The sequence below is a fragment of the Tauraco erythrolophus genome, chromosome 3 (genome assembly GCF_009769465.1).
Source record: "Tauraco erythrolophus isolate bTauEry1 chromosome 3, bTauEry1.pri, whole genome shotgun sequence".
Classification (NCBI taxonomy): Eukaryota; Metazoa; Chordata; class Aves; order Musophagiformes; family Musophagidae; genus Tauraco; species Tauraco erythrolophus.
This window is the reverse complement of record NC_141467.1, coordinates 27,432,419-27,446,695: the sequence shown is the minus strand read 5'-3', so window position 1 is coordinate 27,446,695 and position 14,277 is coordinate 27,432,419. Positions and strand designations below refer to the sequence as shown.

The following is a 14,277-nucleotide window of genomic DNA, read 5'->3' as shown; positions in this document are numbered from 1 at the left end:
TTATTAATCAAGAATTCCAGCAGCGAGGCTTCTCTTGCCTTGATTCTGGCAAATGTACAGATGAGAGATACTGTGCAGAGACCTTTTCTGCACAAACAGAGAAAGTAAACATTTGAGCAGCTGGCATGGGAGATTAGTGCAGCAGTGGTGGGAGGCGGGTAATACTGGATAGTGGCACTGTCTAAATTTAGCAAACGTTAAACAAGGTCCTTGTTCTAGTTTAAGGGTTACAGGTCAGAAAGACAATATCGACTAAAAATACTGGCAATTGTACAAGTTAGTCAAAGTCATTAACTAGTATTTAATTAAAAGCAACTTGCCTTTCCGAAGTTGTGACGCCTTCCTCCCCCACCTCCTGAAGGATTAAGAAAAAAAAGGATTTGGAGAGAAAATGTCCTACTCAACCTGTTTGAATTAAGGAAAAAAAAATCACTTTATCCTCTATTTGTGGAAAGGCAGTGCTTTGAAACTTCTTAGTGTTTTTGCTCTGGATTGGAAACTGTCTTAATATATTGTGCTGCTTTTAATTTCCTGTGACTGAATATTACATCAAAATAAAGCATCGTGCTGAGGGTGAAAGTAGTATAGAATCTGTTAGCTTTGTAGACATGTGTTCATATGCTGTTTAACATCATCTGGAGGGGGTTACATTGTTGGTTTTTTTCAAACCCTCACCAAATAGTTACACAGCTAGGCTATACATCAAGATATGTGATCATGCGTTGGTTTTTTGGATTGTGTTTTTTAATTTGTGTTTTGATCACACTTTTAAAACAACTTGCCTCTTGCTTGTGATCTGATTCATGCGTGGTTTTTGGAGGTGCTTTACTGTCTTCATTTCTTTAGCAGTAGAGGCTAAAGTACAAATACCTGGCCAAATTTTATGTTTAAAAAAATCACAACTATGCTTTCTGTCCTAGCATTGTTATGATTTTCATTGAGTTTGAAAATCTGAATAAATATACTCAAGAAAAAGATTTCCTGGAGAAGTGACAGCTGCAGCATAGTTCGGAGCATTCCTGTCTTTTGGCATCATAAAGTTAGAGTGACCATCGGAGACTTGATGCAGAACTCACTAGAGCCAGTGGAAAAATTCCTGCTGGTTTCAGCGGGCTTTGGACCATGTCCTTTCTGAGTTGTTAGCCATTATCTACACTAGGCCATTTTAAAATCATTCTTTCTTGTGCTACTTGTTGAACCTCATGAAGTTCAACAAGGCCAAGTGCAAGGTCCTGCACGTGGGTTGGGGCAATCCCAAGCACAAGTACAGGCTGGGCGGAGAATGGATTGAGAGCAGCCCTGAGGAAAAGGACTTGGGAGTGCTGGTGGATGAGAAGCTCAACATGAGCCGGCAGTGTGCGCTGGCAGCCCAGAAAGCCAGTCGTATCCTGGCCAGTAGGTCAAGGGAAGTGATTCTGCCCCTCTACTCTGCTCGTGTGAGACCCCACCTGGAATACTGTGTTCAGCTCTGGAGTCCCCAACAGAAGAAGGACATGGAGCTACTGGAGCGAGTCCAGAGGAGGACCACGAAGATGATCAGAGGGCTGGAGGACCTCTCCTATAGAAGACGGGCTGAGAGAGTTGGGGCTGTTCAGCCTGGAGAAGAGAGAACTCCAGGGTGATCTTATAGCAGCTTTCCAGTACCTCAAGGGGGCCTACAGGAAAGCTGGAGAGGGACTTTTTACAAGGGCCTGTAGTGATAGGACAAGGGGCAATGGCTTTAAACTGAAAGAGGGGAGATTTCCATTAGATATAAGGAAGAAATTTTTTACATTGAGGGTGGTGAGGCACTGGAACAGGTTGCCCAGAGAAGTTGTGGATGCCCCATCCCTGGAAGTGTTCAAGGCCAGGTTAGATGAGGCTTTGGGCAACCTGGTGTAGTGGAGGATTTCTCTGCCCATGGCAGGGCAGTTGGAACTAGATGATCTTTAAGGTCCCTTCCAACCCTAACCATTCTATGATTCTATGATTCTACTTCAGGTTCTCTTTTACATGGACAAAGATTTTCTGACACTTTCAGCGTCATCTTTGAAAATACAAGACCTTCATTCCTTTTCAATGGACAGTTGACACAGATAAAGCCCTGAAGTTGCTTAATTTCTAGAGCATTTTCTCACTGTGGAAGGAGAAAACCCCAAAGTAAACATGTTAAGTCTTGTAGAAGATGAACTGGAAATAGTGGCAAAGGAAGGGAGTGGCTTTCACCAACCAATAATTTGTTGCAAAAGCAGGTTTTTCTTTGTTATCTGAAGCAGTGCATACCCAGAGGAATAAGCAGAATTCTCAGCCCTGCTTGCCCTGTTTAAGTAATTGTGCCACTGAAAGTCCAAATGTGGCTATATATTGTATCTATTTCCACAGTTTTTAACTTCAATGGCAGTTAAATTTGGGACTAAGCTTGAAAAGTTTCTGCCACAGCCTCTCAGTGGGGAGTGCACGCCACTGGATTGGAATACTCCAGTCAGCGGGAATAAATAGATCAGACACCTATGATATCTTAGGATTTCCCACTAAATTTGCAAAGGAAACAAGGTTACACACAGAAAATTATTTTCTTAGGAATAACAAACATTCACAAGTCAAGCTCTGGTATCCTAAGGATATAGTACTGACTTTTTTTAGACTTGGAGAAACTTAGTTGGCTATGATATACTGCAGAGGAAGATAAAAGTACAAAATTATATATATATAAAGTGAAAAAAAAAAAAAAAGCTGAAGTAGCTTGGGCTCCAGCACAGCTGTACTTCCAGTTACTTTGCAGTATCCTGTATTCTTGCTTTGCTTTTATTTAGAAGGTGTTCTGGCCTAGACAAATTCAGAGTTAAAAGGATAATGATGAATGCTCACTGTAGCAAAAAAAAAAAAAAAAAAAAAAAAGGCCAAGTCTATTTAAAGTAATGTTTGAATATAATTCTAAGAAAATTCAAAGGGGGGAGGGTGTCTGCTTCTTTATTCTTAGCCTGTTGTTCTGAGCCTGATTATTGATCTTGCATGATTTTTGCTAGCATGTTCAGGATATTGATTATTTTTCGAAGAGAATAGCCTTTGGAGAATCCTCCAGGATGGAGAGGAAGCTTGGACTTGAATTTTACGGTCTTGCAAGATTCAGATTCCGAAAGGAATTTGCTTATTACTTCTTCAGAGTATAAGCAGATGTATTTTCTATCCAAATTGTTCATCTCCTTTAATGGGACGAGCTTAATTTCTGTAGGTATTGATCTGTTGGTGTTATGAAACAGAAGATGGATGCGTACAACACCTGGATATGCTCTATGCATTGTCCAGCAGGAGAGCATTGCCTTTAAACCTTTTCCTCACCCCTGTGCTGCCGACCACTGATGTTGTTTTGGGACTAAATAGTCAGCTGTTACAATTCAAAATGGTTTGTTGACATCAATACCTGAGCATCAAGCTATGAGCATGATGTGTGTGTTTGTCTTTTGTTTTGTCTTCTGCAGCAAGATGTCATATCTCCTTAAAGTCTGTTTCACTGCCGTTGCTTGCTGCCAGAAATTCTCAGCATGAAAGTTGCAGATAGAGTTTGGGGACTTACTTAAACCATCCCTTAGGGTTTCAGACTCAGCTTGTTGTACTCGGTGTGTGTAAGTATGTGTACATACATGCACAAATGTGCATACAGACATCCGAAAGAGCTAACTGAAGTAGTAAATTTGTGTGTGTATACGTACTTGTGTTTGTATGTAGATACGTGTATGTATTCACACAGATCACATACACACACACATGCTCATCCAGACATTTGAAAGAACTAATTGAAACTATAAAATTCCTAATTCATGTTGCTGGAATCCACTTACTGACTCTGTAATTAGGATTTGTGCTAAGATTTGCACTAATTTCAGAGTTCAAAAGCTGATTTGTTCTTCTACTTTTAATATCTTCAGAGGTTGCATTGTGTTTCAGTAATATTTTTGACAGTGTTTTGTCATAAAAAAAAAATTAAAGCTTCCTTTTTGAAAATTTGCTTTCACAGTTGGATGAGTTTGTCTTCCTCCAGCTGAACACCTACAGTTACCATAGACTTAACAGGGAAAAGTAGTTTCACAATTTCATTCTAAATTAACAAAGTAATTCTGTGGGAATTGGATTATAGGGACTGGAGCTAGAAGTCAGTTCTCTGAGCTTGAGTAAATCAGAGCAAATTCTTTGACTTTAGACAAGTTCTGCAGATCTTGATGAAAATTTGCCTTTGAACTTCAGTACAGTTATTCTCTATTCATCAACAGCTATAATAAGTAGATATTTTCAGAGGCCAAAAGTCATGTGTGTCAGAATTTCAGCAGACAGTGAAAGATAATGAGAATTGATAATTAATGTTTCTTATCTCTGGAAAACATGCATAAAGACAACACCTTCATTCAAATGAGGGAAAAACACTTTTTAATTTAACGGAAATAAAAATACTTTCAGTAAAAAACAGAAATTATTTCTTCAAAACCAAACAAATACACACCCAAAAAACTTGTGCCAGGAACTATTCCATTCGTAATTCTGGTCCCCATAAAAATTGACTGTGCAGACATTAGAGCAGATACTCTTAAAATTGTGTGTTTTATGCAAAGTTTCCATCTCCTTTTCCAGTACAAGTTGGCATATCTACAATAAAAATATATTGAAGATGATCAGTTCTAGTGGTTTGATAGTTCCTATATGTTAAAAGAATTTATTGCAGCAGAAGTTCTTCTCAGTAGTTTTTCAAAATATGTGAGATTTCAAAAGGATATATATTGTAAATATAGCAACTTCTGTCTTCTATGAACCAAACGCTTTGACTGGTTGATTTAAAAGAAATAGTAAGGCTAGAGAAAATAAACTCGTATTAAAATGATGAGTTCATTTGACTCAAGACCCCAGATCCTTTTTTTTTGTTATTTATGATTGATTAATATTTAACACCAGTGGAAATTAAGAAAACGTCTTTTTTGCTGTTGTTGATCTTTGATCTTTTGAACTCCCTGTTTCCTGAAGCCTGTTACCAGATCATTAATAAAGACAGATTTTGGTTTTCGACTTGGTCGTTCAACACTATTTGATTGACCTCATCTATTTTCACGTAGTGTAAAAGTGTAAGTGAAAGGAGAAAATAGCTTTTTCTGACTAAGAAAAATTTGGCTTTTTCGGTCCTCACTCTTCCAAGGTTACTCTCACTAGATCTGCTAATGGCCTTAGAAGGCTAAGCATAAATGGCCTCTTTTCAAATGTTCTTTCCTTGTTTTCTTTCTGTCTTGGTATTTTTATGTCGTCTTTCCATAATGGGATTGATTTGAATTTTGGAGTCCGTGTGAATTTTCATCTGTAATTCTTGCTTCTTCAGGTTTCTTTAAAATGCATTTTTCAATTAAGATATGTCATTGACTTTTAAACCTCTCTTGATAGGTTTTAAGATATTTCTTTGGTTATTTTCTTCCATTCTGCCTCATTCCAGATCTTCGTAGGTGTTGAATTCCTAGCACAGAAGTATTAACTACCCATTCACAAATCTATATATTAAACCTCTTTCCTTTCAGTACTGAATCTTTACCAGTTTGAGTTCTGTTCACGTGATTTTTTTTTCCCCCCACTGTCTTCATGTCAACAAGTGAGCATTATCGTTGCCATCTTTCTGGGCTAACATGTGAGCAGTCATTTGAGTTTTCTTGCAGAATATGGTTTATGTCCCGTGCAGTCTCCTTAGTTCATTGTTCCTTCCCCAGGATACGAGCCAGTACTCTATCATCACATTTACTGAAATCTTCTGCTTTTTGCTTTGCTCCTCTCCTTTTCCAGATTTTTGTCTTTGAATTTCTGCAAGGACTTCCTCTCTGGTAAAATCTGGTGCACGTATTCGCTTCATTTTTCACCATAATGACTATATTTTTGTTTCTTTCCGTGCTTCTTCCTGTGTTCTTTCCTACTTCTTTCTCATTCTGCTTTTGTACTGCTTGGACAAATATCCAAAAGAGACTTGTGGTGTTTTCCACGTTTTTCCTCATTTCCTTTTAGAATTCACCAAACTCCGTGCAAGTCTGTTGCTGTAAGCCCATCTTCTGTCCCCATTTGGTGAGACATTTCATCTTGAACAAATAACCTTTTCCTTTTCTTTATAGATTAGCTCTTCTGTTTTTTTCAGTAAGGCATAGTATGTGACAAAAATTTTTCTTTGTCATCTATCTATTGCACTGTCAGGTAACAATACACTTATTCAGCGTATATGCATAGCTATCAAAGAATTATAAGTAATGTTAGTAGCTGAATTTACTGTTTACCTATTTTTTGTTAGTCATTCCCTTTTGAGAATATTTTGAATTTAATCTTTCTCCCCATATTGCCTTTATGTATTTATATTTTGGACAGTTATGAAAAATCTATTTTCAAAATATGATCTTTTTTTTATAGGCTGACACATTTTGACAGTGCGCTGTGACAAAAAGAGTTGAACTTGTGGAAGATAAGTTTTTAGCAGTCTAACCAGAAAGATGTAAATCAACCCTGAGAGGATGCATTTTATATATAAATTGATTCTGGTATTTTCCCAAAACAATACTAAAAAAAAAAAAACAAACAAACAAAAAAAAAAAAACCACAAACCCAAAGAAGGCTCTTGGAAGCTCTCTCTGGTTGAGCAGCGTCTTTGTCCTCAGTGTAGTGCAAAGGGCTTGCATTGATACCCGTAGTTGTTCCCTACTTCAAAATTCACAGTGAATTTAAGCCCCTTGATCTGTTTCGGAAATCTCTTCTGGAGGCTTCTGCTTTTCTAGTTCCCTCCCTTGGGTGGTTGTTCTTTCAGCTTTTCTACTGGGAAGGAGGTTGTACACCACAGGAGGTGCAAAATGAACATAAAGCAGTTGGAGCTGGAAACTAAGGTTGCACTCCTGACTGTAGAGACAAGGAGATACCTTACATCACATGACCTTACCTAAGCGATGACAAGAAGTGATCGGATAAACTTCTAAGAAGGGAAGTTATTGTTAAGGTACAAGGGGAAAAAAATCTGATGATAAGGATAGTCAAGCAATAGAACAGCATAGTTGCAGATGGTGTGGACCTGTGTCATAGCAAGGTTTTAGTAACCTCTGCAGGGACAAATCGGTCATGCTACTTCAGTTTTGGGAGATGAAGTAGATGACTTTGTAAAGGAGATGACCTCCTTGCACCTGACACTGCTAGGATTTCTGATCAACAACCTTTGTACTAAAACAAGAGGAACATGATCGGCCACAGTGAGGGAGAACTGGCTGGAGCACAGGAGAAGGTTCTCAGGCATTTCTAATTCTGGCTGTAGAAGTCCTGGTGTCCATCAAATGGGCCCTGGCCACAAGATCTGGAATTGCTGGCTAGATACTATAATAGACTTTTGCAAGCATAAGATAGCACTGTAGTTGTACAGATTTCAAAATTTAACTCAAAACTTTTGCAGTAAAACCTTGACAGCCTACTCGCCAGACATTTAAAGTCAATGTGGTACGACTCATTAAAGCAACATAAAGTAAATTGGATAAAAAGGCTATTATTTTTTTTTTAGTTCAGAGCAGGAAGAGGTTAATTTTTTTTCCTTTCTGACTGTAGACCATATGCAAGTAGCAGAATCACAAGTGCTTCAGGGAGTACAAAAAACAAACTGTATTCAGTGTGGCTAGTAAGAAAGGAAAATCTGAGTAGTTACAGTTTTGGGTTTTTTTTACGCTATGTCTCCAAGCAATCTCATGACCACAGTATTATGCTTTAGTTTTGAAGCAGGAGCTTGGATTAATTCAGTTTTAGTGTTGTGAAATTTAGTGCTAGGAAAAGGAATTTCAGTATCATGTCAAGGAAAGCAGCCTCCAACTTCAATTTGTGCAGTAGGTCTGACATAACCTGTCTGGCATTTTAAATGGCCAATTGTAATCAGTTGTGTCATTCAGCAAATCAATAAAAGTTTGCATTAATGGAGTTTCAGTGTCCAACAGGCATAAATATTCTTGCTGTCACTGAGTAGATGGATTTGTCTGCCTGCTCTAGATCTTACCTTTCGTATTTACATTTACCAAAAAAAAATATGTTTCCTTTATGCTACTTTTATTCTTATTTTTTGTCTCTGTTTTGGAAAAATAAAATCCCTTGCATTTGCTGATACATCTGGTGCTTTGAGTGCTTGAAAACAGCTCAATTGATTACTTTTGATTTAAAAACTTCTCAGAAGGAAATTGCGTAACAAGACTGGGAGCTCAAATATGTGAGTTTTGGCAAAGAGCTGCGGAAGAAAGGCCTGGCTGTAGCAACCTCACAAGAAAAGAACTTGACATTTTGAAAAATTTTCATTGACCGATGTGGACAGGGAATGGGAAGTCAAATCACTCACACAGGCAAGCTGCAGTCTCTTCCTTGCTGACCTTTAAATGCCACTTAGTGTCATCAGAAAATCAAGGAAATGCTAATAACAGGGCTTTGAGTAAGAGAGTTATATATGAGGGATATCTTTTGAAAACAAACATAAGCTGACTTCCATCTTATACACATCTGGTTTTGTAAAACAAAATTCTCAGGGCAGTACAGTTATATTTTTAATGGATTAATCTTACATTATTTTATTAACATTAAAATTTTCAGAAGTATCCATAAGATACCAGAGCTTCTGTTCATCCTTAAAAAGGGATTAGTTTGCAAACAACGTTTTGTAATTGCATTCTAGGTTGATGACCTTGGAACATAGACTGGCCTCTGCTTTTGATTCTTAATCTAGCTTGTTTTGAGTTCAGCAGGGTATGGACTTTGATTGTCATGTAGAAAGTTGACTTCTTAGTGCCTTTTGAAAATGGGAGTGTATGCCTAAGTTACTAGGTTACTCTGAGCCTTCCTACTTCTGTGTTTTTGACAGCCTCTCTTTGCCTTTCCAAAAAGTCTTCAAAAGCTAAATTTCAACTAGAAGAAGTAGTAGGAAAAAATCCTAAAATTAAACTGCTTAGTCCCAAAGAAAGCGTCTTATACGTTAGAAAAAAAGGAAGTTCCTTAGATTTCAGAAGTTTAATGAGAGGGAAAAAACTAGCTGGCAAGTATAACATGAAACAAGGGATCCATGAAACGTGATGGCACCATATGTAAGTACTGCAGCTGTTTCTTGCTTCTTTCCAGCATCCACTTCATGGAATCGAAATAGGGTTTAGTCCATGGTTGTGGTTCAGTACGTGTTCAAGACCCTTGCTTGACTAGAATCTAACTTGACTGCTGACCTATGCTGGTGTATCTGTGTTTGTGCTGGGTTTGCTTTGACTTAATTCAAGGGGTGAGGGGGAAGGTGGGAAGAGGAAACTACTTTTTTCTTCCTGGTTTAGATTACTTAATTGTTGTTTGAACTGCTAGCAAAGTACCATAACACTGGTGGTCTACTAAAGACTATGATTTTACAAGTTGGGAAACATTTTTTAAAGCTCTTTATATAATTCATTGCCATGAATTTTCTTTTTCTGATATTACTTTCTTTTCTTTTTTTTTCCTCCCTTTTTTTCCTTTTTTTTTTTTTCAATGCAGTTACAAAACATATGGACTGTAGGAACCGATTTTGATTCTGAGCAGAACATTCATGCTAACTTGTTTGTTAAATGAAATGGAGGATAACGGCTGACTTTTTTTAGCCAGCTACCTTGGCTGCCATACTTGAGCTTGGCTTTCCTCTCACTTACACTGCTGTAACTTGAATAATTCCACTGAAATCGATCCATTGATAACAAATTGAACCACAAGAAATGAGAGATGGTTTGGGTAAATGGCATGTATGTATCAGGTCCCTGCAAGTTTGCTTAATTAATGTGGTATGCTCTTAATGGTTGCCCTGCTCACCTGCCTGAAAACCAAACCTCCAAAATCGAATGATTTGGAAAGAAGCTGCACTGCATCTAACACAACGTAGAATATAAAAGCTAAGTAAGGCGTTGTCTCTCTAGATCAGGTTTACAACAAAAGACGAGTCATGCCAAAAACACTCGCTGTCAGTGGTTTGTGTCCAACGTTTGGGGTTTTTTTGAAGCTAATGAAAAGGACTACGCACATGGGAGAGCTTGAAGGTCTGCCTCCAGTTAGACAATGCTCTCATTGCTGAACGATGGCATGTTCAAAACTACTTTGAAGTTGTCCTCATTCCATTCCCCTGGAAGCTGTAGTGAGCTTTTATTTTAAGGGAAGAGTCTTAACCTGAGCATTCTTGAATGCTCAATCAGTAAATAATGCGCTTGATATAGAAGTTGGACCTGGAGAAGAAAATGTAGATGAATTTCCAAGGTTTTTGTTTTTTCTTTCATTAAAGTCTTTTTATTATAAACTATCTATAGTGTCCTGTAAGTATTTATTCTTTTTTTCCTGTATCTTCTGTTAGGAAATCCAAGCTTTAAAAAAAAATCAGCTTTAAAATGTTGTTGTTCATCACTGTATTCCTTCACAGTGATCTGTTGCCTGGAAAAAGATTCTGATAGCTCTTTAGCCACAAGACCTTGAGGTAGAATTGAGTAGGATATTAATTTAAGACTGTATACATCCTATTTTCTTACCAGTACCCTGTGTTTGTACTGCTGGGAGGGAAGTCTTAGGGTTTTTTTGTCATTTGTATAGATCTTTAAATCTCTCAACAAAATTTCCCAACCTTTTTATCCAGTAAGGAAATTTGAAGAATTAAAGCAGTCACAAAAGCATACCTGTAGAATACACTTTAAAATTATTTTGTGCAGTCATTTTTTAAGTGTGCAAAAATTGGAGACTACTTTATGTTTCACTCTGTAAACCTTGTCATTCCTTTAGGAGTAAATAAACTTTGTTTGATAGAACTAGGTACAATATGCACTTAGAATGACTTAAAACTTACTGGTTACAGGTGAGATCATTATTTTTTCCACTACCCAAGATGCAGGGCTGAGAAAAGAATATATTTCTTTATAAAATTAGACCTAATCTTTTAAACCTCGCCTTCCACTTTGAGTCTTTTCCTTCATTTGCAAGAAAGGTGAAGAAGCTATTTACGCTATTCAGTTCAGAGAAACTGGTGATGAAAAAAATGTGGCAAATACTGCTTTAGTCCGTCAGTAGAACTCTAGTCAATCAGAGAAGACCAGTAACTTGCCTTGTTTGTGCTAAATAGAGTATTTCAAGATGAAGTCTGCTGTACAGTGTGCAACATAAAAGATAACAAAAGCATCTAGCTGTTAGTTTTAAGTCAGTGATAGTTATCACATGCATAGTAAATGCAGGACAAGACACGAATCAGCTTGCTATTTGCATTTAGCATTTTCAATTGCTTTCACAGAAATCTACAGAACGTTGAACTTTACCAGGCAGTCAGGAACCTGTATTACATATGTCTTTTTGCATTGCTGTATTTTTTAGCTCTTTATGCTTCATCAGTGCTTCCTCAACAGTCCTAAAATTAAATGAATTGTCTTCTTGAGCTTGCTGCCCTGTGTTTTTAATTTTTACCCGAGATTGCCCTTGGTGCTTGTGGAAAGGAATTATCGTGCCATGTCACGAATCAAATTCACTGCAAGTTACGCTCCTCCGGAAATCCAGATATCCACCACAATGATGAGACAACCATACAAATGAGGCAAAGCATTTTCCAGCACTTTCCAGACTGGAAAACTTAGGTTCAAAGAACTACCTCTTTTATTTGCAAAGTGATGGGATTCGTGGGGGCCTTTAGTTTCCTGCCAGTATTTATGCTGTGGTCTTGGACAAAATTCTGCCTGAGAGCTTTGTGTGCTCGATGGGTGAGTTTTGCAAGTGCGGTAGTGTGTTCTGTTGTGATAAGAACAGCGTTATCAGCCATGGTCATCAGCCTGTGCTTCCAGAATAGGTATCCTGCTCCAGCTCATGGTGGATTGGTATCAGTGGTGATTTGACAGAAGCCGTTTCTGAGAAGAAGTGACAGTCTCATAACTTAATTAAAAAGTAAAATCTTCAATTTAATATGGTAGCTTCTCTTAATTAAAAATAGCAAAAGGTGACTCAGGTTTTGCAGGAAAAGTTTTTGCAAGATCTTTATTAGCAGATTAAAAAAATTAATTGTATTGAAATGTCAAAACTAAATTAAAAATGCACATTTTCAAGTTGTCATGTCTCCTAGTCTTTCCTATTTATAGATTTGCTACTATATGACTTCATATATTTCTGTTTGTATATTAATATAAAAATGCATTAAGGTATTGATCTGAAATCAGTGAAGCTTTTTTCATTGATTTTGTTAAGATTTCAATGAGAACTAAAGTAATGTTTAACATTAAGGAATTATCAAAATAGTTTTACCATTTGGGCCTGTTAAAAGCCATAGTGGTGCCTGTCAGTAGGCCTTGTTTTGACCAGGTTAAATGGTTGTTTTCAGTGGATTGTAAATTATTATGCTTGGTTGTGCATGTAAATTGGAAATAGTTGGATGGTAGCAGAGTTTCTCTTATGTAAATCTGCAGAGAAGACTTAGATAAATCAGATAGATTGATAATAAAATAGACAAGCCTGGGACACAGACAGCATGTGATTAATACAGTGTTCTCATTTAAAAGTAAGTCCTGCTTTCAGAAATGTGTATTGCTTGTAATTTAAATACAACTGCAAATGCATTTGGATAACCATAATTATGTGTCTTGATGAAGCTTATATTTTAAATAGCAAGCAGCTCTAGTGTTCCCATCAATAGGACTGTTAAACTGCAGTAGGTTCTCACTGTGCCTTCTGACTTATTAATAATGCCTTTAAGCTTTGTTCCAGTTAACCTTTAGAAGTTTCCAAAAGTTATAGTTTGCAATTCAGCAAGTTTGGCAGAGGAACATACATGATTATTTATATCATTGTTTAAATGGTAACCAGATGTGTCTTGTTTTTCTTCTTTCTTCCCCATTGTTTTTAAAAAGTGGTGTTAATCCAAGATGTTAATTCATTTACAGGGTTTTTCCACAGCACCAAATTCCCCTTCGGTGAATTCTCGTTCCAGTAGTCTGGGTCCATCACTGTCCCTTGGTAACATCTCAGGAATGACAGCAAACCCAGAAGTGAAAAAGCGCAGAGCACCTCCTCCACCAGTTATGACACCTGCGTTGCAGAACATCGAGATGAGTGGACAAGAAAAGAGAGCAGCACAGGTAACAGTGACACCACAGAATGGGCTGTTTTGCTTGATGTGCTGGCCACCATCAGTTCATTCATGAGAGCTAAAGTTATTCACAGGTACTTTGGCTAGCCATTAACTACAGCTCACCAAAACTCTTGATCTTACAAAACAAAATTATCGAAAGCCTTGGAGTTTTTACTGGGCTTTCTTGAGACTGCCCCAAGCTTTCTCCCATGTGAAGAGTCTTTCTAAATCAGAAAAGTTTTGTGAGGCACTAAACTAAAAGAAGGAGAGTGAAGAAGACAACAGAAAAGCTGGAAATTGTATAGAATGACTAAGTATCCTTATTGGCCAGGGCAGTCCTGGAAGATGGATGACAGTTCTAACGGCTGATGAAAAATCCTCAGCGTGCCGTTTTGCCCAGATACTTGTCAGGTTGTCACCTACATCCCTATTTCCAGTGCTGCCATGGGATACCAGAAGATGCTCTGCTTTCTGAGTTGTGCCATGTGACCTTTTAAAGCAGTGCTCTGTTTTTGCTTTTAAAAAAGGTCACCGTTGTGCAATACAGTTATCAAGAAATGGGAGGAAACCTTTCTGAGGACCTGACCCTTTGAAAAGAATAGAGTTAAGGGTAAAGGAAATTGTTCTTGTTTTTATAGTGACATTCAGGTAGGTATGTTACTTAACATGTGCAAGTACATTAAGACTTCTGGTTCCACCACCACCAAAAAGTGTTATGTTCTAAACATAAACTGTAGAAGTCAGTGTGTAAAGCTGTTATATGGATGCCGAATAAGAATGCGAGGAACCAATACCTTCAAGGTTGCGTAACGTGGACTGAATCTGTCTACTTAGGGCCTGTCACCTTTATAGGAGACTGATCTTTGGAAAGCAAACTGTATTAGTGCAAAATGGAGTCAGGAAGGAAGCTTTCAGTTCAGTATAGTGGACAAGGAGTGTAGTGCTCAATCTCACTCTCTGTCACTCTTTTATGTATCTGCATTAGGACTTATGTTAAGTACCTTCTCCAGTGAAGCATTGTGTTAAGCAAAGTAGATGCACGCTCTTGGTAAAGGACTGTGGAATCTTGGTTTCCCATTCTTAGGATATCTGGAAGTGTAATGGCTGGAACATAGTGATGTTTCATCTTTCAAAATTGGAATGGGTGCCCTTGAAATAGCACTCATTTATAGACACAGCTGAAGTGAATCAAC

The 14,277-nt window shown here is 37.7% G+C and overlaps 1 protein-coding gene across 1 annotated transcript in view; it reads left to right on the top strand.

Moving 5' to 3' along the window:
- The window catches only part of COBL (cordon-bleu WH2 repeat protein), a 109,457-nt gene that overhangs the window by 26,228 nt on the left and 68,952 nt on the right, over positions 1-14,277 (top strand). The window contains exon 7 of the mRNA XM_009978861.2: positions 12,897-13,091. Within this exon, the coding sequence (XP_009977163.2) occupies positions 12,897-13,091 (195 nt within the window). The remainder of the gene's footprint in view (positions 1-12,896; positions 13,092-14,277) is intronic.